Here is a 26,414-nt window from a genome sequence, read left to right on the forward strand (position 1 = left end):
CTATTTCATTAAAAGGTTGAATATCTTCCTGTAGACATCCTGTATGCTGTGGTTACGGTTGTATACCTGTCACAAGGACAGGGAATTGCTACGAATCCATTCGGAAGCTTACTACCAATGGAATTGGAGAAATAAAAAAAAGAAAAGGACTCATAACGCAAAAAGTAACGGTCACATGCCTTCTGTCGGATGGGCTCGAATCCCTGCTTGTTGTTATCTAGAAGATATAGTTGATCTCTTTCAATAAATAAAGAGATTGTTACATGAGCCTTTTCATGTTTTATTTCCCATGTCTCGATCGCATGTTCATCTGCTGTCGGCTTCGGTTTCGTTATTGCTCTCCACGAGCCTTCCCTTTTCATTAACGCCTCAATGCTCTTTTATGCCACTCATGCCTGAAACCGGCTGAATTAGACACGAAACGCGAAACGTCAGGCTTCGTCATAAAATTTTGTTCAGTACTTGTTGGGAAATTTCGTCCTTAACGTGTGTGGTTACATCACTCGCCTTCGGCTCATGCTGTAAACCCCACACACGTTAAAGACGAAATTGCCCCACACGTGCTGAGATATACTATTTCCATACTTGGTAATTGTTATTATCAAGTTTCGCAATCCCGAACGAGTGATTCGGCGAGTTGCTTGCTTCAGCCATCATAACAGATGTTCTATCTGACTTGAGTTATTGCTTTAAGACTTTTAACTTTTCGCGTGTGACTGTTAATTGTAACCCGGACTTCTAACTTTAATATGGCCTTTATAGCTTAATCCTGATGCTGGAGTGGCACATAACCTGTTAATAATATATCCACACAGGATAGCAAATGGAAGGCATAAACAAATAATTCGTACAATGCACGACTGCTCTGTTCCGTTTATTGAACACAACTAACTATCTACATCAGATTGTCCCTGCCTTTATCCCTTCCCTATAATCCTACATTATACCGACTGATCAAACTTCAATATTCCTAACAAGATAGGATAAAAAAGCATAGGACTCAATTTGTAGAGCCTGAAATTTCCTACAAAAAAGTCAATCTTACAATCTCCCAACCCTCCAACGTCAACAGCGAAGTTGAACATCTAGAGACAGCTCTGACCAAGAATGGATATAACATCCAATAAATTCGAAAGGTCAAGTGAAAGCTACAGAGCAAGCTCTCATCTCCTCAAGAGGAGATTAATCCTGAAGAAAATCGGGAGAAACCTAAAGTGGCCCTCCTCCCCTACCTGAGAGGCCCCACTGAATGCATCAGCGAAGTACTCGGCAAACACAACATCCGAACAATCTTCCAACCCCCAAAGAAGATTGGACAGATGCTGCCGAGTGCGAAAGATCGCAGACTGCCTCTGAGTACACCAGGAGTGTACAAGATCCCCTGCTCATGCGGAAAAGTCTACATTGGTGAAACCGGAGGAAGATCAGTACACGGATCAAGGATCATCAACATTGGATGGACACTGGACATAGGATCGAGTACGAGCAAGCCAGAAGGTTGGCCAAGTCTGAAGGAAATACCGAGAAGGCTTGGAGCNCCTGAACTTACCCCTCTGACTCTCAGTTCTCATCTCAGCTGTTCGGACTGGTTGTTCATTGGGAGACTCTTGATCGTGTTACTTGTCTCGGTGGCCACCATCTAGATCAATCAAAATATTTATACCCGTCCATACAAAAAATCAGAGATATTCCCGTTTTTTAAATTTTTTCATTCTTGTACGCACGATATTTTGAAAAAAAATGAAAATAGTAAGTTGAAATTTGGTGTGATTATAGCTCTTAAAATATTGAAGACGCGTATTTTGGATAGGCGCAATCGGCCGAGCAGTTTCGGAGATATTTAATGTTTTGTACGAATCTATTTCATTAAAAGGTTGAATATCTTCCTGTAGACATCCTGTATGCNCCTAACAACCTCAACAGGGACAGAGGATATCAAGTGAACCCTATTTGGAAGACCGTCCTCCCGGTTTTTTAATTGATCAGCTGATCTCTCAATTTCTTCTCGAGTTATCGTGTGAACAAACAATTTGAGGAAAAAATAGAAAATGGGGAATATCTCGAAAACTATGTATGAATGAGTATACATATTTCGATTGATCTAGATAGAAGACATTAAGACGGATATTTTGAAAAAAAAAATCAAATCGGTCCAATAGTTTTGGAGATATTGACCAAAATAGTTTTATACAAAATGTGGAATATCTCAGGAACTATTGGACCGATCGGGCTGAAATTGTAGATCAATGTTCAGCAAAATAATACCTACTATTAGACAACATTTCAAATTTATATCAATAAATTTCACCGTATTAATGTTATATTTTCTAAAACGTGACCACCCAAAAACCGAATCCTCGGACACGGACATACAAACATTTTCTAAAAACATCATTTCTTTACGTTTCATACCATTCTACATGATTTCCAGGCAAAATTAGAGAATGTCAGAATCCGAAAAATACAATGCTTCCATTCGGAAGCAAAAATACAGCAAAAGAGGCCTGGGAAGCCCTCAAGCAACATCACAAAGAAGCAAATGGTATGGATAAATTTGCTCTAATAATAGAATTACACTACTTGAAACTAAATGAGGATGGAGATATGCAAAGTCAAGTCTCAAAATTACAGAAATTGATTGACAATTTGAGTGCCCTCGGAAGTAAAGCCGTCGAGGAGTTTGGACCTTGGATTGTATTACGTAGTGTACCAGCTTCGTACGGACCGTTAATTTCAATTTTGGCTGCGATGCCTGAGAAGGGCATGACTCTAGAGGTCGTAAAGTTAACATTACTTACTCAAATTACTGAGAAGTTGCTGGGTGTTGAGAAGACATCACAGGATAGAAATGTCGACGATTTCGATGCCATAATATTACGATTAAAAGATAAATATCACGATCCTTCTACTAATTACACAACGAAAATTCAAATCCTCACAATACTTCCTCCAACCTGGACAATCGAGCAACTAGCCGAAACTATAAACACGACGACTCACACTGCCAAGCTAGCTAAACCCCTGGCAGACTCAGATGGGATCTTGGCTACCCCAAAGAAAAAAATTGCTAAACTTTTACTTTCAAACAAGCTTAGGTTCATAAAGGAAAAAAGGGGTATTCATGTACTTTTTGTCGTTTCAGGGAGAAGCCTCTCTCCACAGATAGTCATTGCGGTTATCAATTTTTATCAGTCAGATGATATCAGTGTATTCCTTCCTGGAAAGAAAGATTTTCCGTGCAGACGAATGCAGGCAGAGTTCATCAACAAAAACGACGTTTATTAAGCAATCTCAACGAACTGTACGCCACGTTTAAAGAACGCCATCCTAGATGACAATTGGTTTCTCCATGTTTGTTAATTTGCAGCCTAAACATTGTATCTTTGCAGGGCCCACTGGTACGCATACTCTATGCGTATATCCAATTCATCAGAATTTCAAATTAATGCTGATGAGTGAGTAAAAATTTGCAAATATAGAATAATATGTGCGCTTTCAGATGAATGTAACAATGTAGACGGATTCACGAGAGCCTCCAACCTTCCAATGTACCTTAATAGCTAATGCTGAAAATTGATATCAACTCATCCTTCGATATGTATTTCAGACTTGGATATCAGCTCCATCATTCACGAGCGTGGTCAACCAACTATAACCTACGAGGACGTGCTTTTGATACTTATGTGCAACCCATTCTCATCGAATTGCTACTTAGGTACTTGTCTCAATTGCCCAGGGGTAAGACCTTTACGTGAAAAAATAATCACTGTAATGATATAAGCGAAGCGATACTCACTTTGTGATGATTTTAAAATACACAAAATTGTTAAAACCGCTAAACGAGCCCCGCAGAGGAGTCGTAAAACGCCGTGAGGAAATGAGATACCTACCATGATTGAGTGATTATTTGTAAAATAAAATAATTGAAAAGGAAATATTGATAATTCTCATAAAAAATAAATATATTATTACCAAACTTGAAAAAATCTCAGTTTTTCATTTTTTTCGAATGAAAAAAAATCATTAAAAAATCCCCTCAAGAGATCCAACGATGAATTTTCCTGGAAAATAACAGTGAAAAAATATAGAATATGTGGTGAAAATTTTATCGAAATTAAAAATGTAGTTTTTGAATGAACTGTTTTTTCGCTGGTGCTGCTAAACCGTTGATGCAAAAAAAAAGTGGTATTTTTTTTTCAATCTGAAGAGAACTTATACGCATCTCCACTCAAATCGGAGACCATGAGGTTCCAACTCCAATGAGTTCGCGTGGAATGCCTCATATTTATCTTTCAGAAAACAGTCATAATGTGATTGAAAAAGTCAGCATTCCCCCCTCTATAGGTTGTTTCTCCTTTTTTTCTTTATTGCTCTTCAACTTAGTAGGTGAAAACAAACCGGTGAACGATATTGGCGAGCAGAGGGGGAGGAAGGGCAAATCTCATTGAATTCATGACTTAGACGATTAAATTGGCTCTTATTCAGAACGTCAAACCGTCAATGTTTACGTTTTACGTGAAACAGAAACATTGAATGGTCACCAAACCTCAGTCGTTTGCAGTATTTGATTCGTGTAAGTTATTTGAGATAGTGTGTTGGAAAGAATTGAGCAGTTTTACTCGTGTACTCGACGGAAAAAATGCCCAAACTTCCAAAGATGATTTTTTTCAAAAAATTAGCGAAGAAACGTTGGAAGACAACTGAGGAATTGAACCATTTGGAAGTTGCTGATGATTACTGTAAAGACATTGATTGTGATCCACCAAATGGTGATTCAGTTCAAGAAAACGTTTCAAGCGATTTTTGTGAAATTGTTACCGGTTTACACAAGTCTCTCTGATGCTGCCTTACTTGCGCGTTGTTCATTAGGGCGCACGCAGAATGCCAATGAATGTTTGCATAGCATGATTTGGCGTCGATGCCCGAAAGATGTAAGTCCATCGAAAGAACGTATCGAGACAGCAATATCCGAGGCTATTTGTGCGTTCAATGAAGGGATTCTAGAGAGTACAACGCAATTCCTCGCTGCTATGGGTTTGACGGCGAGTCATCTATCGCAGAGGATAGGACGAAGGCGAGTTCGTCGACGATGTGGACGTCTTAAGGCACGTCAAACAGTGAAGTTCAAAGCTGTACGATATAATAAGAAGCACACGAACCCAGAAAAAAAGGACGGCAATCAAAAACGGAGGAAATTACCTGTGGAGCGGGAGCTAGAATTCTAAGAATTCTAGAATTTTGACTTTTTCTCTCCTCGGGATAAGAGTTCTAGTGACGAAAAAGCATATTGAAGTAAGCTATGCATATTTCTTCTGTGTGCGCATGCGTGTGGCGAATGCCTACTTTTGCCGGTCTGCGCGCTATTTTACTTTGGTCAGTTCGGTCGTACTCGAGATGTAAGGAGGAAAGCGCAGTTAATAATAAAACTATTCTCTTAATAAACTCATCGTTATTATTTGTTCCTCTTCATCTCTACCTTGCTGGATCTCGTGGAAGGGCAACTATAAGAATTCTAACAAAGTAGTCTCATTGAACTACGTCTTATCCGGTTAAATCCTAGTCTATAAGACGAAGGCTAGACTTCGTCATAATTGACAGAATGATTCGTTTAATCCAAACGAGACAAAATAACTATTCGTTAACAGTTAACGAACGGTGCACCCGGGTAAACGTTGAAAGTTAAAATTCAAGTCAAACAAGGTTCCTCAAATATACGCTTAATTGCTAACGAATGAACATTTGGTGAGATCAAATGGACCCTAGCCTCCAACCAAATCCATTTGTTAATAATAACTAATGCTTTCTATCAGTGTACACTTCTCTTGCGTGTTCTCATATAGCTCATGACCCCATAAAGTAGTTTTTTCCAAAAGTATTTCCAATTTGTTGGTAACGGACGTAATTGAGTTCCCGCAGTGTTCGCGCCAGACGATTTTGGATGAAATGACAAGAGAGTAAATGTCAATGCAATTGCATACCTCAGGATGGATAAATAATAATTGGATCTAGATATTATCCAAACTATTAAATGCCCCTTCACTATAATGTTTGTGCAACTCCCATTATGTTCTGAACTTCTGTAAATATGCAACATTGAGACTAGTTGTGCGTTGGCGTATGGGTCGATACATAACATGCACGCCGTCCTCCAGGGGTGTCGAAGTTGAACAATTATATGGATTGTGGAAGGGAACATGCGAAGTATGATAAGTCACGTCGAATAGTCAACAACCAATATCATTGAAAAGAAGAGCCATTGGAATTTTCAATGTCATTAAAGAAAAGTGGTTACAATTATTTTATAAATTGCATTACGAATTGATTAATATTGAAGATTGGAGATAGCACCCATAATTACCAAGCAGTTGATGACAACCGGATTTTGAGCTCACAAAATAGTGGAATAAATTTGAAAAGCGGCTTACAAGTGTCTAAAGTATCCATCGTTATTTTGGAATTGCTTTCCAGCAGTCATCACTTCTTCAAAAATATTCATATACATTGAAAAATGCAGAGAAAGGAGCTTCTAGAAAATCACGTTTCTAGAAAAAATGAAAATCTACGAGAGAAACTCCTAGGTTTTGATAAAAAGCATTCTCTATCAAGAATAGGTTTCAATGAGATGTTCGCAGTATCGAATACTTTTCTGCGAAAATTAGGACTAAACAACATTCATGCTGTTTTTCGGGGTACACAGGAGAATAAAAATGGAGTAATTTTTCCCTTAACTTCTGCAGCGGCGTTTCTCTTCTTATTAGGTTTAATTAATAATCTCGTTTACGAATGGGATCGTGATATGTACAGGGCGTTGGAAACTATGCCGATTATTCTATCGGCAGTTCTAGCATGGTTTGGGGTACGTATTCAGTATTCATTGTGAAATTGTAGGAAGAGATGATTCGATTAGTCCCATGTGAATGATTCTACCAGTATCTCTGAAACTAGTGCTTGAGCAAAAGTCCAATGTGACCAGTAAGTCATTGCAATTTTTTATTGCACCTTTGCATTTAGCCTCGATGAGCTGTATCTGAGAACCTACTTTTGAATTGCTGATGTGCTTTGCGGATACGATCGACTCGAAAGGCTTTGTGTACAAATGATACCGCAACTTGTAGATCTATTTCACGCATACCTCATCCGCGACTTAAAAAGAGGTTCCCTGATAGCATACTGGTGCCATTGAAGAAAGTGTATAATTTAGTGGAAGGTCTCTGAATCGGTGAAGACCGCTTTAACATGCAACAAGAAGAGTTATTGTTTGAAATAAAAGAGCCATGTAAATAAGAGAGCAGTATACCCCCTCTCAATGGAAAATTTCAGTATTCACAATTTTAATCAACTTACCTTAAGAGAAAACATCAATAGATATTTTTGTGAGAAACTCCATGGATTACAAGACTTGCACAAGCAGTGTTTGCTATCACTCGTGATTTTGCTGTTGATGCGACTGCAAATAAAAAAAATGAAACAAAGAGAAATCAAATTCTTTAGAACTTTTTCATTTAAAGCATACTCGCAAAATACTCTATGACTCTGTGTTCGATTCATCTCTTCTTGGTACTTCACTGTATCAATATTGCATCATATTTTTTTACGTGATTTGCCGCAAGGGGTTTATGACTGGCCATCACCCAAAGGCCTTCAGCCTGGGATTTACAGAGATATTTAGTTGAATGTTATTATAATATACAGTATGTAATAGAGATCAAAATACAAAAAGAGGTGTTGGAATTCATGCCTGAATACAAAAATTAATTTCTTAGTTTAGTTAAACATTTTCTCTTTTCCACCCAAACACTCAGGGTGATATTTATGGCTTTTCTTAGAAAATAGAGACGTGAAGAAAAACAGTCCTCATGGTGAGTCACAAAGGAGAGGCTGAAGAAAATTGAAACAAGGGCCTTTTGTCAAATGGGTCCAGAGAGTGAAAACTCTCATGACTTTTAGTTAGTCGTCCTAGAGACTTCGTTGGAGAAAGATATACCTTCTGCGTGCGATCATTAAAGAGTTTTACTTTGAAGAATAAAACTAATGTGTTTTTATTGAGTATTCCTACACATAATCCAATAGGTTATGGGCCCAGGATACTCCGCGTTTTATAGTAGTTAATTTCTTTCTATTATGGTCAAGTTTTTCTTATTTTGAGTTATTAAAAAGTGAATTAAAATGTCTACGTCGTTGAAAAGCGATAGGAGAAACATTAAGTTGTTCGATGGTGAAAAATATAATGTTTGGAGATTCAGGATTTATGCTTTACTCACTGAACTCGGTGTAATAAAAGTGATTAGTGAACCAGTTCCTAATTATGTAACTGCAGAGTGGAAGAAATTGGACAGTACTGCCACAAGTGTGATTGTTAATTATTTAAGTGATTCATTTTTGGGTTTTGTCACAAATGAAACCAAGGCAAGAGACATTTTTGAAAAATTGGACAAATTATATTTGAGGAAAAGCCTTGCGACTCAACTTGCACTGAGAAAGAAGTTACTTGCACTGAAACTGGAGGGCGAGACAACCCTGTTGAAACATTTTGTGAATTTTGATGACTTGATTAGTGAATTAATCACAGCCGGTGCTAAATTAGAAGAGATGGACAAGATCGCACATTTGTTATTGACAATGCCAAATGCATACGATGGTGTAGTTACGGCAATAGAGACTTTATCAGAGGATGCATTGAGCTTGGAATTTGTTAAAACACGACTGCTGGATCAAGAAGTAAAATTAACAAATGAAAGTCGAGATACCAGTAGTAAAATTCTTCAAGCTCAAGCCCAAAATGCAAGTGTCAGAAATGAAAGTGATAAGAAAAATCAAAAGCATTTTCGACAAAAACCCAAAAGACCGAATAAATTCAAAGGACAAAATAAATCGATTGGAATCAAGTGTTATCATTGTGGAAGGCCAGGGCATCAAATTAAAGATTGTATTCATCACAAAAGACAACAAGAATACACTAAAAACAGGCAAAATAAAAACACTGCACAAATAATGCAGGTCGAGCAGCCCTCGGCTTCAAACGTCTTCAAATCGAGTTTCGCTTTTATGGCTCTTGAACATGTGGCATTTGAGGAAACACAGAAAAAAATTGTTTTTCTCCTCGACTCTGGGGCCACAGACCACATCATAAATCGTTTAGACCTGGTGACAGATTTTGAAGACCTGGAGATCCCAACACAAATTACTGTTGCAAAGAAGGGTGTTTTCATCACGGCAACAAAAAGGGGTACGCTGCGGGTGACAAGCAACAAAGGTTTCCAGGGAGAACTTAAGGATGTCCTGTACTCGCCTGATTTACCCCACAATCTACTCTCTGTTCCGAAAATGCGTAAGGCTGGATTTACGGTAATTTTTGGACCAGAAAAGGTAGGAATTTTAAAAGATGATCAAGTGATCATGGAAAGTCAATCCGTCAATGGATTGACCGCTCTCGAGTTTGCGGTTATCTCTCAAAGGGTAAAGTTAGCTAATCAAGCATCTAATAATAAAATTAATTATGAAGTTTGGCATCAACGCTTGGGACATATTGGTAGAAATAAATTTTTAGAATTGAAAAACAAAGAAATGATTGATGACATAGAGTTGATTAAACAAATCACACCAAATGATGATTTGTGTGAGCCTTGCATTAAAGGAAAACAAGCGCGGTTGCCATTCAATAAGGCTAAAGATAAGTCTCATATAGACAGACCGTTATTCATTGTACATACAGATATTTGTGGGCCGATTACTCCTCCGACAGTTGACAATAAAAACTATTTCGCGACATTTATTGATCAGTACACGCATTATTGTGTTACATATTTGATGACACAAAAATCAGATTTATTTTTGGTTTTTCGAGACTTTGTTACTAAAAGCGAAGCTCATTTCAATTTGAAAATAGTAAATTTATACTCCGATAATGGGAGAGAATATTTGTCAAATGATATGAAAAATTTTTGTCGGGAGAGAGGAATTAGTTTTCACTTAACGGTACCGAGAACTCCGCAATTAAATGGCGTAGCCGAGAGGATGAATCGGACAATAACGGAGAAGGCTCGGACACTTATATCTGGTGCTTGTTTAGAAAAGATTTTTTGGGGTGATGCTGTTCTTACAGCCACGTATTTGATAAATAGAACACCCACGAAAGCTATAAAAGAAAACAAAACACCATTTGAAATGTGGCATAATAAGAAGCCACAGATTAAATATTTGAGAATATTCGGTTCCACTGTTTATGTGCATGATAAAATCAGTAAAGGTAAATTCGATGAAAAATCGTGGAAAGGAATACTGATGGGATATGAACCGAATGGTTATCGTGTGTTTGATGTTGAAACAGAAAAATATTCTGTAGTGCGAGACGTTATTGTAGATGAAACTAAATTTTTGCAGTCAAGGCCTGGAATAGGGCATAGTGGAGCTGAAATAGTGCCCCCTGAGGCTGAAAGAATGCCGAAAGGAGTTAAAATAAAACCTCCAGCAAAATCTGATATTGAGAAATCAGATAATTGCAATATTGATGAATTTGATGAGGCTGAAAAAGTGCCTAATAGGGCTGAAAGAATGCCTGAAGGAGTTGTAAGTGAAACTCCAGTGAATATTGATGATTTTAATAGTTTCTCTAAATCAACAAAAGCGTCTCAGCACAGTAAAACTGATCTTTCTGACAATAGTTCAAAATCAGTAAGAAATAATGATCAATCTAATAATGACAAATCAGAAATGACAATTGGAGGTGAATCAAGTAATGATAATAGCCTCGATAGTTTGGTAAAGAAAGATAATTTGAAACGAATGACTTCAGAACCGAGAAGAAGTGACCGATTGAAAAAACGGCCACATATTTCTTATGATGAAAAGAATATACCGGAAGACTGTTTCATGAATGCTCAATCCATCATTAATGATATCCCTACCCTTTATCATGAAATTAAAAATAGAGACGATAAAGAAAAATGGGAACACGCGATTCAGGATGAAATTAATTCCTTATTGGCAAACAACACATGGAGTTTAGTGCCAAGACCTGAAAACAAAAATATTGTTGGTTGTAAATGGGTATTCGCAATCAAGCATGATGAACATGGGAATCCCGTCAAATATAAAGCTCGTCTCGTAGCTAAGGGATTCAGTCAAAAATATTTAATCGATTATAATGAGACATTTGCCCCAGTAGCACGAATTGCAAGTTTTCGATTTATTATTGCTTTTGCTAATCAATTCAATTTATTAATTCATCACATGGATGTTAAAACTGCATTCCTGAATGGCAATTTAAAAGAAGAAATATATATGAATGTTCCCGAGGGTATTGAAAATGATCAAAATTATGTTTGTAAATTAAATAAATCGTTGTATGGATTGAAGCAAGCAGCCAGGTGCTGGTTTGAAGAATTTGATAAAGCTCTCGTTGAAAAAGGATTCCAGAATTCTCCAGTTGATAAATGTATTTATATTTTGGATAAAGGTGACATAACACGAAATATTTATGCAGTCTTGTATGTCGATGATCTGGTGTTAGTCACGAAAGAGCAAGAAACAATGAACAGTCTGAAGGGATATTTGATGGAGCGTTTTAAAATGGTAGATCTGAACGAGATCAAGCTTTTTCTGGGAATTAGAATTACAAGGTCTGATGATAAAATAACTCTTGATCAGAGTAGTTATATTGAAGCAATATTAACTAAATTTAATATGCATGATTGTAATCAAGTGAATACTCCTATGGAGAGTAATGTTGATTATGAAGGTTTGAATTCTGAAGAGAATTGTAATGCACCTTGTCGAAGTGTCATTGGATGTTTAATGTACTTGATGGTTTGTACTCGACCAGATTTGAGTATTGTTGTTAATATATTGAGTCGATACATGAATAATAATAATGAGGTTCTTTGGAAATGCCTCAAGAGAGTTTTGCGTTATTTAAAAGGGTCAAAAGATTTGCAATTGGTCTATGAAAGAAGTAATTACAATGACATTTTGACAGGGTATGTTGATTCCAATTGGGGAGGAAATGATAGTTCGGATAGAAAGAGTACCACAGGATACTTATTCAAACTATTCGAACAATGTACAATATGCTGGAATACAAGAAGGCAAACCTCTGTTGCAGCTTCATCCACTGAAGCAGAGTATATGGCTTTATTCGAAGCAGTGAGGGAAGCATTATGGCTCAAATCACTTGCAATTAGTATAAATATTGGAATTAATAAACCAATTATAATTTATGAAGATAATACCGGATGTATTAGTATTGCCAGTAATCCGTCAAGCCACAAGAGATCCAAGCATATTGACATAAAATATCATTTCTCTCGAGAACAAGTTGCAAAGAATGTAATCAAATTGGTTTATATTCCAACAGGGAAGCAATTAGCAGATGGATTAACGAAGTCACTCCCATCGGCAGGGTTCTTGGAATTCAGGAAGAATTTATGTTTAAAGTGACATAGTTTAAAACAATGTATTTAGATGATAAGTTGATATATATGACTTGTATAGGGCGATCAGGTTTTTCCCTGGGTTTTTCACCTGATCAGTTTGTAGCGCTATACACAGTATTCCCAGAAGGCATAAAGAAGGTGTATCTCAATCCAGTAATATTTTTTTTAAATGTACACATTTTATATGATAAAACTAGTTAAGGTTAATAGATTAATTTTTGAGGGGGCGTGTTGGAATTCATGCCTGAATACAAAAATTAATTTCTTAGTTTAGTTAAACATTTTCTCTTTTCCACCCAAACACTCAGGGTGACATTTATGGCTTTTCTTAGAAAATAGAGACGTGAAGAAAAACAGTCCTCATGGTGAGTCACAAAGGAGAGGCTGAAGAAAATTGAAACAAGGGCCTTTTGTCAAATGGGTCCAGAGAGTGAAAACTCTCATGACTTTTAGTTAGTCGTCCTAGAGACTTCGTTGGAGAAAGATATACCTTCTGCGTGCGATCATTAAAGAGTTTTACTTTGAAGAATAAAACTAATGTGTTTTTATTGAGTATTCCTACACATAATCCAATAAGAGGTAAATAGGGATTTCTTTTACATCAGAAAGTATGAGATGCGAGTGAAGTAATTTGAAGGGCTTGATGAGAATGATGAAAGAAAGTAGAGAACTATTGTTATTTATGCAAAGTTTTATTATTGGAGGCATGCTAAACCTCCCCAGTCATCGTTTCCATATGTTTCTATGCGAATGGCTTCAAGATTCTCTATGAGGGTTTGCTCCTAGGGGTACTTATATCGCATCTTAGCGTTGGGAATGCGCTCGTGACAGAGGTTTAGAATATGGCCCAGTTCATTAAGAACGAAAGTTGATGTTAATTTTTTGAGTCTGTCTGTCATGGGTTCTATTTGGGTGCGTTCGTACAGTACGGTATTCGAGGGGGATTGGATCATTATTGTAGAGATACTGTATCCATGAATTAGTGTACCGTGGATACTCCCTATGATTTCGCTTTTCTAAGATCTCAGTTGAGGAAGTTGATTTCCCCTATCGTTAACAACCGCGTCTGTAAGTAGTGTGTGGGCTCTTCTGCGTGACAGGAATGCGCAATAGGACCACTGGCGGTATGGGAAGATTGGAACCAGAGTTTGGTTGTTCACTAAAAATGAGGGTTTTCTACGGTACTTGATAGAATTGATAATTTAGCTCTAAATGGTACAAAAGGTAACCATTGTAGAGCAACTTTCAGACAATTTACAGTCATCAAGAAGCAAAAATAACAATATTTTAATAATTTAGTGTGTGAAAATTCCGTCTCATTCGTATCGAAATATACGATTTTCATACAGATTCGAAAAAATGCCATTCTTCCAAAAATCGATTTTTCAACGGTCACTCAAAAAATTTTCATCAAAATGGAATTAGTCATAGATAAAAAAATTGATAATAATACGTGCTACCTGAGTTTTTTATATAAAAATCTCTATTAGGGGAGGGTGAAAGTAAATTAAATTAAATTCCAGGTAAATTCCTGGAATCCGTACCACCGAACATGAAATTTTAGGGAGTTTCCATGGTATTACTTTCAGAGCCAATAATATGATTATAGTTTGCCAAAAAAACTTCCGCTGTTGTCTAAGATTTTAGATCGCATCAGTGAAAATTGTTCGCTGGGTAGATAAATTAATTTATTGTTAGTATGAAAAATATCAATTGATAGCTTTTGCAATATTTCAACGTCTTTTTTTTGTTTAACATAGGGGGTATTGTTGTACACTTCATCGAAGAAAATAAAAGGATTACTTAGAGACACAAAAGTTTCATGGACCAAAGAGTTGGCGGAGAATGTCGATGATATCATCATTGACACTGCCAAAAGAAGTATTTTCTTCACTATATTTTATGCTGTTTTAATCTTCGCAGTTGCAGCTCTGTACCTTATTGTACCCTGCGTGTAATTTTTATTGCTCAAATGTTCCTCCATTCTTCTATCGCACCTAATATAAAAGTATGTAGAGAACTGAAAAATTGTTTTTGTAATACAGGCGAATGATTAAAAAATTAGTTACTGCTGATGGTGACACATACTTCGATTTGAATGTGAGATTTTTGCCTATACGATATCCATTCAGCATTGATACTATGCCAACTTATATCATGTGTTCAATATTCGAAGTCACTTGTGCGTTCTACATTGCAACTTCATATCTGACTGTCGATACTCTTTTCCTTCAGTTCACAACAATTCTTTCTTTATTACTGCAGGTAAATTTTCTTTGTGGTCCTTCCTCTTGCATCAAAATATACTTGTATTCTTGTCTCTCACGAAAACTGCAGGTAAAAAATTCGAAGAAGCAACATTGGGCAACAATGATGAAAAGTTCGATCGGTCATTACTAAAAAAAATTAGATCATTCCGTATAGTACAATCCGTGTTCATAACCAAGGTTTTTCCTTCGGTTTCTATGCTCAAGTCTTTTTTTCTTTTCCATAAACCACACGTACCGTGAGTGTCCCAATTGCCGCACGGTTAAGAATATTCTACCAGACAATAGCGTTTAATTTGTGTTTTTTTTTTGTAATTATGAATTCTGAAGGTTCATGAGTCATCTTTGATCATTTCTTGACAAAAAGACATTCGATTTCAACTTTAATTCCGAAGAATTCGATAAATATTCATAAAAAACCATCATAGCTCTTATGGTCGAGTTCTCGGACGACTAAAACTGACCTAGCCGGGTTGCCGGATATCGTGTGCCCGATTCTCGGACACAGTGAAATAGAGGCAGAGAAATATAGGAAATCAGTTGTGAAAAGTATATTAAGTGTAATTTTATTACTATTTCAACAATGATAAACTGTGATCAACACAATAATAAACAAACAAAAACGTTGAGACAATAAAATATTTGAGTTTATGGTTCATTTAGAGGGATTTTTTCGGGAGGGCTGTGAGAATCGTTAGCGTCTCCACAACTATTATTTAAAAGTTCTTTTTTCTTTATCCCAGAGTCCTTCCTGAATTGACAGTCTTCAGAGATTTCCGCAAGTCCTCATTGGTATATTTGCGGGCTTTTTTTTTCTGTATTTCCAGGCCTAGAAGATTATAAAAAATGGATGAATTTGTTATATTCGTTATTTTTATTTTTATTCTCATAATTTTTTCATTATCTAATGCACGAGAGTTTCAGAAAATAATATATCTTTATGAAAGCAACGAAACTGGCAGAAAAAAAAACATTGAGGTTAAGGGTTGGGAATCACATGTGCGGAAACTCCTCCAACCGCGAATTCAGTCGTCCGAGATGCCGGATTTAACATTTCCTCCATAAAAAACAATTATTTTTCTCTTTTTTTCATTTCAGTTTTTTCCAAATTTGTTGCTCAACTACTAGAAACCTATTAAAATCAATTGTTCACTTACATTTTGCTGTTTGATCCTTACGCAATATGGATGATTTTTAACGTTCGCGTACTACACAACCACCAGCTCAGAGACCAGCCATGGGTACTCTTACGTAGATTAATTTCTAATAATTGTATGAAACTCGTGGAACATTCGTCAATAGTGTGATTTGAAGGGGAATAATTGGACAACCGCATGTAACAAAATGAAATGATGACTGTGAATATGTGATAAATGCTAAATTTTATCCTAAAAGAGCTCTGCGTCCGGGAAAGGGGTCCCGTGCGGCAATTGGGACACTCACGGTATAATGTACATATTAGGAAGGTTATTGAATAAGCTTCAAAATGACACCTGATTTGACCAATTCTGATAATTTTTCGGTGACGTATAAGAATTTTAGGGTAAAAATGGTAATTTCCTGTTTAACTTGAAAAAATATTTTTGCCTTGATTTTTCGATGCTCCTAAGTGGATTAGGAAGGAATATATAGATCATTTTGAAATGTATTTTCTGCTCTTCAAAATGGTGTATGGCAATTCTGATTCAATGCAATTTTCGTCCAGTTATAGCAATTGTTTCCACTTTGCACGTTATAGCACACAACAAAAATGACAGTTTTTGCCATTTATCGAGGCTTTAGACTTGACCAGCGAGGATATATCATATGTCAATTTGAAGGTCTCATCCAGATCTTCAAATTGTTACCCGATATTCATGTTTTTTTTTTCAAAATTGACGTTTACTTGGGTTTTTCGATATTTTAAAATAAAAATGAGTCAGAGTATTCATAGACCATTTTGAAGCATAATTCTCGATCTTCAGAATGAGGTGTGTTTGATGAAATTATACTCATTTTTCATCCAGTTATCAAAGATTATTTCCATTTTGAACGTGATATACCACTCTAAAATTCACCTTCTTTATCAGTTATTGAGTGTTCCTTCCTCTTGCAAAATATACTGGTATTTTTATCTCTCTCGAAGACTGCAGGTAAAAAATTCGGTCAAACAACATTGGACAACAATGATGGAAAGTTCGATGGGTCATTACTAAAAAAATTGGATCATATCGGAAAACAACACATTGAATTACTCTCGTAAATATATAATTTGGAGGAACGGAATAGAATAAAAGAGAATGGGGCAAAACGAATATCTCTAAATGTTATCAAAATTGAATCATAGAAAACTCTTGTAGTTTTTCGCAGATTTTATTGAAAAATTCTACTAAAATGATACCTGCCTCAAAAGTGCACTTTTCAAACCGGTCTAGTGTGCGTAAAGCGGTTGTTTCCCACACGGCATACGTAAAGTTCACGAGCATGCGTAAAGTGAATTCTTGTGCGTAAAATTCACTTTACACACGCTCTTGAACTTTACGCACTCGTGCCCAAAAACAACCCCATTATCCCCACAACCGTTCCGAACAGTGAACTCGCCAGGTATCACAAAAAATAGGATGTGTTATACGTGCGTGCGAAAAAGTGGAACTTTACGTATTAGTAACACAATATATCATTCTAACAGAATTTTTCAGTGGATGCGCTGCAGTTTTTCTAGATTTTTTTGGTATGTGAAGTTTCTGATATTTGAAGGCAATTCATTTTGCCCTACTCTTTCTGATAAATCATTAAACTACAAGAGATAATGATTAAAATGTTTCAGATATTGTCGGAGAATTGAAGAAATATTCAACCCAGTCATATTTTTAATGATGTTGTTTACCAGTGCAAATCTATGTGTTTGTGTCATTTCCCTAGAATCGGTAAAGAAATTCTAATTAGTTGAAAATGTTTTTTCTAATGACAGCCGCGCGTCGATGAATCCCAGCTTGCGGACGTCATGACAAAAAATACTATTAGACACGTACATTGAGAAAAAAAAAATTTTTTTCTAAATATTCATTTACTCGAGAGAACTATTTATTTTTTCGAAATCGTACTACTCCAATCAAGTCATTGTAAGGCGAGTCGGGTTAGGTTTCAATTATGACAATTAATCATGTTATTCTAGAGGATAACTATGTTGCACCTGACCTTCAATGAACTCCTCCAATGATTATTCATTTTTCCCAACTTCTCATTTTCTAAAGGGAAAAATTTCGATTAATTTTTTAATGTTCATAATTATTAAGGGAGTTCACTCAAGTCATATCTAACATAATCATCTCCTAGAGCAATACAATTGTCATAATTGAAATCTAATAAAGATTGCCTGGTAATGACACGACTGGAGAAATACGATATTGAAAAAATAAATGTTTCTCTCAAGCAAATGGATATTTGGCAAGAATAAATTTTTTTCTCAGTGTGGGAACCTTCATTTTTATGATTCTCCTTTATAGGCTTTATCTGCGCTAGAACTGGTAGATGCTGTTACATTTCTGATGCACTTCGCTGCTGTCATTCTGCAGCCGTTTATGTACTGCAATTCTGCTGAGGATATTTCCCAATGGGTGAGCAATTTTTATTCATAAATTAAAAGGAGAATGAAAAGGAACAATATAAATGAATTGCTTTGAATAATACCTGTAGACGAGTAATATAGCCACAACAATCTACACTTGTCAGTGGCCGGATCAGAATAAGAAATTCAAGAATATAGTACTGCTCGTAATAATGAGATCTCAACGTAATTATGAATTTGGACAATATGGATTGTTTAAAGTGAATCGACATCTACTGACTCAGGTAATTGTTTATCAATCGTCAACAAGAATCTATGAAAATTGTGACTCATTGCTTTCAGTTGGTGCATACAGCAGGCAATTTCTTCATGTTATTACGGAAAGCAAATACTTGATTGGAAATCATTTCAATATTTTCTATTTTCAAGTCGTGTCGATTTGTCATCTGTGTTCTACCTCTAACGACTTTGTGACTTCATGTATCTACATCTAATTTATGCAATTACAATTTATATTTGAAATCTAAAGAATTTCATGTTCATCGAAAATTGTTTGATGAGAATTTCATGTTATGCTTATGCTTATATTCAAACTTTCCAGCACTGCTAAGGCTTAGCGCAATACACTATGACTCTGAAGTACATTTTTGACTTTGGAATTCTTTTCGCTTACAAACGAAGGAGGATCATAAGAACAGTCCTTCATCCATTTTCCAAAGAAAACAAACATTTTATTGAACATCGTAATTACAGTACATCTTATTATATTAGCTGACCGATTAGAAATCTTTGATTTTCAACTTTTTTAAACAATAACGGTGTATTTGTGTGTAATAATTAAAAATCATATAAAAAAAACTTTTTGTAGTGTTACATTTTCTGAATGTTCCTTATGCTTAAAAACAGAGATAACCATTCACTTCCTCATCAAGTTGACTCAATGATTGAATCTCCGGTTTGGACTGCCCCGGTGTATTATCGTGCTCCTCGTCACTTTCAGAGACCATTAAATCGTCGTGAACTTTATCAGTGATGATCTTCTTTGCCCTGGGAACTAAACCAGCGAGCAAAAAGTCCGAAACATCACAATTGGGATCAACATCCATGTTCCCTTTCTGCTGCTCTCCACCAAATAACCCAACATTGCCCAACTGCACCATTGCTTCAACAGCTTGCTGACTGTCATCATCACCAGCTACCGCCCAGCAGTTCCTCATTTCACCAAGATCTAATTCTCCCAAATCCCCAGACTCTCTCTGCTCGTCAGCAGTCCATGGAACTTCAATGAATTCATCTTCACTAGAGAATTGTAAATCCTCTTCAAGAACATCTTTCTTCTTTGGATGAACATCAGCAAAGTTGAAGTCATCTATACTGGACTTGCCGAACTGATTGTCTGCGATATTCATCTGGCTACTTGAATATTCAGGTTCAACATTCGTGTCATTCTCTCCTTCAGGACCCAGCCAGGAAGAGTCCATATATGCTTGCTCCATTGCACGGTGTTGAATTAGAGAAATATTATGTTCGAGTTGAGTGAGAGGTTCAACAATCGTGTCATTCTCTCCTTCAGGACCCAGCCAGGAAGAGTCCATATATGCTTGCTCCATTGCACGGTGTTGAATTAGAGAAATATTATGTTCGAGTTGAGTGAGAGGTTCAACAATCGTGTCATTCTCTCCTTCAGGACCCAGCCAGGAAGAGTCCATATATGCTTGCTCCATTGTACGGTGTTGAATTAGAGAAATATTATGTTCGAGTTGAGTGAGATGATTATCGTACTCATCCAGTGTTTCTCTGCTGATTTTGAGTAATACTTCTGCATTCATCGTGTACATCGATTCTTTTCCATTGTACAGAATACAATTATCCCGAATTTGTTCAACATCTCGTATGAATTCGTGACGATTGTGGTATTTATGTCCACATACTTTTTTAGAAATTGTCTCAAGGTCCATCGGTGTTTTGATTATATTGTAATAATCTTCGACCTGCTTTTTGTTCACTGGTTTGAGAAAGGGCCAGGCTTCAGCCATGAGCTTAAGTTTGCTGTTGACAACATTGTCGAGGATGAATGTGAGTGCGACTTGGTCGTTATCGTCTAAAAGAGGATTTATCGTTTTCTCTAATTTCATCAGTCTATCTTCCTTTTCTCCGAGTCTTTGTACACACGTGTCGAGCATTCTCTTCGCAGCAACTGTCAGAGAGCTCTCCAATCCATTATACAAATTTGAATTCTCAACGATCTGATTGACGTCAGCCAGGAAGTTCTCTCTGCTCTGATATTTTTTCTGTCGGAGATTTTCTCTGATGGTCTGAAGGTCCATCGGACATTGGATGATTTTATAGTAATCTGGAACAGCTTTTGTACTGACTGGAAATTTGAAGGGTTGAACGTCAGGGAGATCACGCATTTCATTTAGAATGCTCTCAAGAATAGTTCCCATTACGACAACTGGATCAGTTCTGCGTCTTTTAGCGGGTCTCTCATGTTTCCTAAGGTAGTCACAGTGGTCTTCTGGTGCTCTTCGTCGCTTCTTCGCGCTGACTACTTCTTTAGGGAGGAGAGTTTGTCTTTTTAACTCCTCGGCCTGCTGAAATTGAGAAATGGAAAGGTTTATTAGTAATACAGGAGAATTGCTTGCTGGTAGGAAGTTGGAAGGAAAATAATTGTTATTGATGGAAATTAACTTTCCTCTCAACATTCGAGAATTGTCCTCTGCCCGTCAAAACTCCAAAATGAATTAAATATTCGTGATTTGTTAGCTGTTTCACGACATTTTAATTCAGGGAAGAAATCTTTTTTTAAAATTTTTTTAAGGGCAGACCACTCTGAGTTTTAAAAGTTGCCGGCTATTGGAGTGAGATTTCTCATGCATTGAAGATCGATTAATATGTCTAAAAACGAATAATTAGTGCAAAAAAATTAATTATTCATTGATCGTTTGCCCCGCAGGCGCTTCAAATGTTACAAATATTCCAGGGCCTCTAAATTTTGAGCTAAAGGGGATTTTTTTTTTAAATTTCTCTTACACAGCTAATTTAGTTTTGTTAAATAAAAATTTGCGCCACTGATGCAAAATAGGCAGAAAAATTGTCCTTAAAATATTTAAAATTAATTTTCGATTCTTTCAAAAACATTTTTTCGGCTATTCTACATGAACGGAGCAATTTTCTATTGAAAAAAAACGAAACTAGCGGTGTAGGAGTAGGACTTCAAAAAACTAACTCGTAGTTCTTATTGCACTGATTTTTTCAAAAATTTTGAAGAAATAACATCTGTAGCTCAAAAATTGGAGGCCCTGGACTATTTTCAACATTTTATGCGTCTGTGAGGCAAACGGACAATAAACAATTATTTTTGTTGCACTGATTATTCGTTTTTAGACATATATAACCGATCTTCAATGTATGAGAAATCTCATTCCAATAACCCGCAACTGTTAAAACTCAGTAGTCTCCCCTTAAATAAAAAAAAACTATGTAAAGAAAAATTATATTTGCTCAAAATTCTGTGCGGCGATAGCACAAAATTGTCCCTAATAATTCCACGCCACGACTGGACTCGCAATAAATCAAATTAAAAATTAATAATGAATACGTTATTACTCTTACTTTGATGAGTTTCATAGATAATGTGATCTTAGTATCCTCGACATTAACAAGATTTAGATTGTCAGTGCATTGCTTGTCAATCTCTGTCTTCCGCTTCTTAGTCATGGCGGCATAGTCAGGACCAGTGATCAAGCTATTTTGATAATAGGGACAAGCCCTATTGGTCCTCATGTGACCAACAGAGCCACAAGCACCACATTTCAATTTCGAATCTGCTTTTAGTTTAGGCCTTCGAGACTTCGTTGGAGGTATTTCTGGTATAGGATGTTTAGAGGCTACAGAACTGGATGGAATATTATTGAATGGAAGGATACTGGTGGATGTGGTAGTTGGGGTGTTGATATTGCTACGATCGAGCATGCTGGGAGTAGAAGGAACACTGGTGGCAGACGTGCTACCACCACGCGATTTGTTACGTTCCTCAACCCTCTTAATTCGTCTCAGTTGCTCTTGTAGCCTCCTCTTCTCTCTTTTCATCTGTTCCGTTTGTTCGTCGTTGAGCGTTGCAAACTGTTTGATGAAGGTTTCATTCTTGGAATTTCTAATTCTTATGTATGTATCAATGACTGCAGCGTTTCGTACTGTTTCTACCCGAGTATATTCCTTCCCGTCGTCATCTCGGAATGTACGATAAATCTTTAAGACTCGACCTGGTTGAGTATTGAAGCCCTGACCTGGCTTCCTGCTGTCCTCTTCGTCACCTCTCTTCTTGTCTTTTTGCTTCTTACCTTCCAGTTCTTGGGTTTCATCCATCAAAATTTTCCTCAACTCCTCTCTCTGTCGTTCTTCTCTTTCCAATGAAAGCTGCGAGCTTGTCTTCTTGTTGGATAACAGGTTCTCGATATTTTTACCCATTTCTTCGATGTCTGAACTGTCTTCATCTGAGCTCTCTTCCTCGTCAGTGCTGAGTACTTCAGCAGATGAGAGAACTAGATTCTGGAGCTGGAAGATTCTTTGACATTCTTCTTTATATCTCTCTTGATGCGCTGCAATGGAGAACTTATTTCTTCTCGAGAACTTAGTCATTGCTTCTTCACCAGCTTTTGCTTTCTCAGTTGACAAAGTTCGTACAACATCAATCACCTCCCAACGTGACAATTTTTTAATTTCTTCGTCAGGTAATCCATACTTCCGAAGAATCGCTTTTGCTGCCTTCAGAGGTAATCTTCTCAAATCAGCATCAGTACCACCGACATTTTGCTTCGGCTGAGCCTCTGGTCCTTCTTTACTGACTGTTGGTTTATTGGGCACGCTGATATAGGAGAATCCTTCGCCGCATCCCGTGGGATCTGCAGGGCCCGTCAACTGCAGTAAACACTTTCCCTTCATTGCTTGAATGTATGCACGTGTTGTATTCCAAGGAGCTACTTTGACCTCGTCATCCATTTTCAGCTGCAGTTCTTCATCATCATCGTCGTGTGGAGCGAAGAGGAATTTTTCACCGTAACCAGCGTCTTTCAAACGTTGCTCAGCAGCAAGCATACTGAAATAGGCACAACACTCCTCTGGCGAAATCATCCTACAAATTTCCTCTTCACTGGGGAGACGAAAATCCGGCTTTATCACCCACCAATTGGAATCCATCCCTGTTCTCTTAAAATACGCACATGAATTAAGTTGCTTTCTTATGTAGCATTCACCCTGAGAGGGAAATGTCTTCTTAATGTCGTCCATTTTTATTCTTCTCGGGGTGTCTCTAGACTTCCAGAAAAGTCTGTAGATGAATACTTGAAGAAAATCTCGAACAAAATTAGTAGCTCTCTTTGAATTGGGCTCAGGAACTTCGTAAAGTGGACACTCTTGACCTGCAACAAATAATGCATTAATTTCCCTGATAAAATACCGCTGCCGAGTTCGAATCACTAAGAAATCTGTCTCAGGAATGTTGTGCTCGTAAATTGGAGCTCGGTACATGTTATTTTCGATCGCCTGAATGCTCTCGCCTGGTGTGAGGACACCGAGGAATGGACTCGTGTGAGCATAAGCTGTCTCTCCATACTTGTACTTTTGGGGGCCTGGATCCTTGCCGGCTTTCCGTTTGTAGTAATTTTTCACTTTAGAACACATGCCAACCTGATTTATCAATGGTGGATGCTCTTCAGAAAATTCAACCAGTATGAGATTGCTATCTTTACCACTCAAGTCCTCGGGGGTTCTCATAAAGAAGACGTCGCCACCTCCTGAGGCTATTCTTTCCTGTTCTCTTTGCTTGGCTTTCTTCTTTATGTGCTCAGATAGAGGCAGAACAGCATGCGGACCAGGATGGGCTAGAGGGCCATGACTGAACTGCTTTATTGGCGGCCTGTGGAAGTTCCTCAGACGCAAGGGCCCCATGTGGGTCTGCACAAATGGAGCTCTGAGCTCCACAACAGGTGTGCTGTGTTGAATAAGGTTGGGCCTCAGATGTGATTGTGAAAATCTTGGCATGTAGTAAATATCGTTGGAGATATTGAATGGATCATGATGTGGAGATTGAGGTAGAGGTGGAGGTCCGTCTTCTTCGAGAATGTTGATAAGTCCGGCTTTTCCCAGGAGTAGTTTACTCTTCTTCACGTGAGGTTGGGGAATCACCTTCACCTTCGGCGTGGGTCCATTCTCCTTATAAAGTAGAGTACGATCGACGTCATCAGGAATTCCCAAAACAATGTTGTCGTCGTTGGGATCCAGGGTAAGAATCTTTGGTTTTGGTATTTTCTTCATATTCTCAGCATCCCAGATGACCTCTTCCTCCCACAGTCCATAAACAAGCTCTTCATTCTCAACTGGGAATATCGAGTACCAAGTGTCATCGTAGATGTCCTCTCCCTGCTGCTGTTGATGACATTGCCCCTGAGCTGTATTGTTCTGTCTAAATGATGCCACTGGAACTGAAGTACCTCGCTGACTGAACGCCTCGACAGTTTTGCAGCCACTGAAAGGCACCCATCCAGCAAAATTTTTCTTGCTGTTCAGCCTCTGCATTACTTTGTGCTTCATCTTGTCACCATTCCAAATGACGTCATCTTCCCAGTGCAATTGAGACATCATTAAAAAAGCATCGTCAGCTAATTCTTCCTCTTCATCTTGTGCTTCCTCTGTTCCATGCGTTTGGCCATCTTTCTTCTCACCTATTTTAAAACCATAATTGAACCCCTCACCAGTCTCTGGTACTTCCAACATATCGTACCATAATTGTGCAGGTCCAAAACGCCAGTGAGCAGCATTCTCCATGTCCCCATTTGCCCCAGACTCACCAGCCTTTGCTCCTTTCTCTTCATCCTCCATGGGCATCAGCAGCTTTACCTCATCGTCAGAGGCGATGAGCTCTGATGGAGGCTCTTCGCCATAATTCATCTTCCAACCATCAAATTTAAGTTTCCTATAATCCTGGTCAGAATCAGAGCCTGCGTTACGTGTATCCCGATGCTTTCTCTTCTTTCTTCTTCTTCGAACTCCTCGCCAAAACTGTGAAGACCCACCGGGTTTATCAGAACTAAATAACCGTGAGAATCTAAGGACTCCGTTGGGCCGAAAGTCGGGGAATATTTCTGTTACCTCGATGCCGGCGTATTTCGAGGGTAATAGTGGGGCTAGAGGAGTTTCTAGCCTCCTCTGTCGGGCACTCTCAGCTTCTCCAGGGATCGAGGACTCTCCTTCGGGTTTTGGAGGCGGTAGCATCAGTTGTTCACCCGATTTGTTCACAATCTCCTCATTGTCTACATTGTAATCGACGGCACCTTTTTCTGTCTCCCACATTCCAACATTCCCCTCGGTTATGTCCTCCGCCAATTCGTTGATCTCCAAAAAATCATCAGATGTTGCAGATTTGTCTTGGTAATCAATGTCGTCTTTGTAATTTCCATTCTCGAATTGGCAATTTATTCCTTCGTTTTCAATTTGCTCTTCATCATTTGAATCGTGACTGTTTTTTTTATCTAAGAATGAACTGGGATCCAGACGACCGAGAGATGCCAATTGCTGCCTAGCATCATTATCAAGAATGTTATCCTGCAACTGACCATTTTCATCGATATTATCAACGAGAAACCCGGCTACATTTATGCCCGCCTCGCAGGCTCTATTCAAATCACTCATCATTCGTGTGGTTTTTTGTCGAGATTCGTTTATTTGTTCATTGTTGCATCAATCGCCCGGATAGAACTTAGAAATAATGTATCTATACTTTTTGAGAATATGTTATACTTTAGGAGTTTAATTTATCGTCCGATTGTGAGCGAATAATGGAGGGGTGCATTGATCATGTTATCCACTATATTTACAAACAAATTCCAACACAAAAGCCTCTTTTATTATCATAAATCAAACACGAACTGTCAACACGAACATGCTACGGCAGCCATCTTTGGCTTTTCGTCCGATACGTCGGCGATATATATATATGTACGATACATTTGCGCGCGCTCATCTGTTTGTAATGAAAATGAAAAAATCGTATTTATTAAACTTCATATACTCATAGATGTTTTATAAATATTGATAATGACTTGAAGAGAATTAAGAGAATGAAGAGTGAAACACCAATGAATCATTTTTAATCTTCGATTACTTCTTTTT

General features: G+C 37.5%; 2 protein-coding genes across 3 annotated transcripts; one reads left to right on the forward strand and one right to left on the reverse strand.

Moving 5' to 3' along the window:
• Positions 1–6,607: 6,607 nt before the first annotated feature.
• Positions 6,608–18,641, forward strand: LOC107042002 (odorant receptor 22c). The gene is made up of 8 exons (XM_015262850.2): positions 6,608–6,856; positions 14,192–14,385; positions 14,477–14,696; positions 16,824–16,936; positions 17,505–17,604; positions 18,184–18,294; positions 18,374–18,529; positions 18,588–18,641. The coding sequence occupies exons 1-8, from the start codon at positions 6,623–6,625 to the stop codon at positions 18,639–18,641; spliced, it is 1,182 nt and encodes a 393-aa protein (XP_015118336.2). The 5' UTR covers positions 6,608–6,622.
• Positions 18,642–18,992: 351 nt separating this feature from the next.
• Positions 18,993–26,182, reverse strand: LOC107042009 (transcription initiation factor TFIID subunit 1). Of its 2 annotated transcripts, none has more exons than XM_015262858.2 (2): positions 21,861–26,182; positions 18,993–20,836 (listed from the first exon to the last, which is right to left on the reverse strand). In XM_015262858.2, the coding sequence occupies exons 1-2, from the start codon at positions 25,935–25,937 to the stop codon at positions 19,142–19,144; spliced, it is 5,772 nt and encodes a 1,923-aa protein (XP_015118344.1). In that variant the 5' UTR covers positions 25,938–26,182; the 3' UTR covers positions 18,993–19,141. The 2 variants fall into 2 exon arrangements, with proteins under 2 accessions (XP_015118344.1, XP_015118343.1); XM_015262857.2 differs by having other exon boundaries at positions 18,993–20,839.
• Positions 26,183–26,414: the final 232 nt, after the last annotated feature.

The sequence above is a fragment of the Diachasma alloeum genome, unplaced genomic scaffold, assembly GCF_001412515.2.
Source record: "Diachasma alloeum isolate Michigan unplaced genomic scaffold, Dall2.0 Dall_scaffold_00401, whole genome shotgun sequence".
Classification (NCBI taxonomy): Eukaryota; Metazoa; Arthropoda; class Insecta; order Hymenoptera; family Braconidae; genus Diachasma; species Diachasma alloeum.

What these genes read in the sequence shown, in the direction of transcription:
- LOC107042002 (XM_015262850.2), top strand. Translation starts at nt 6,623, where the DNA reads ATGTTCGCAGTATCGAATACTTTTCTGCGAAAATTAGGACTAAACAAC. An exon ending in CAACACATTGAATTACTCTC is followed by an intron (nt 16,937 to 17,504) that starts GTAAATATATAA and finishes AAAATGTTTCAG; the next exon opens with ATATTGTCGGAGAATTGAAG. An exon ending in CTGAGGATATTTCCCAATGG is followed by an intron (nt 18,295 to 18,373) that starts GTGAGCAATTTT and finishes TAATACCTGTAG; the next exon opens with ACGAGTAATATAGCCACAAC.
- LOC107042009 (XM_015262857.2), bottom strand. Translation starts at nt 25,937, where the DNA reads ATGATGAGTGATTTGAATAGAGCCTGCGAGGCGGGCATAAATGTAGCC. An exon ending in TATCTATGAAACTCATCAAA is followed by an intron (nt 20,840 to 21,860) that starts GTAAGAGTAATA and finishes TCTCAATTTCAG; the next exon opens with CAGGCCGAGGAGTTAAAAAG.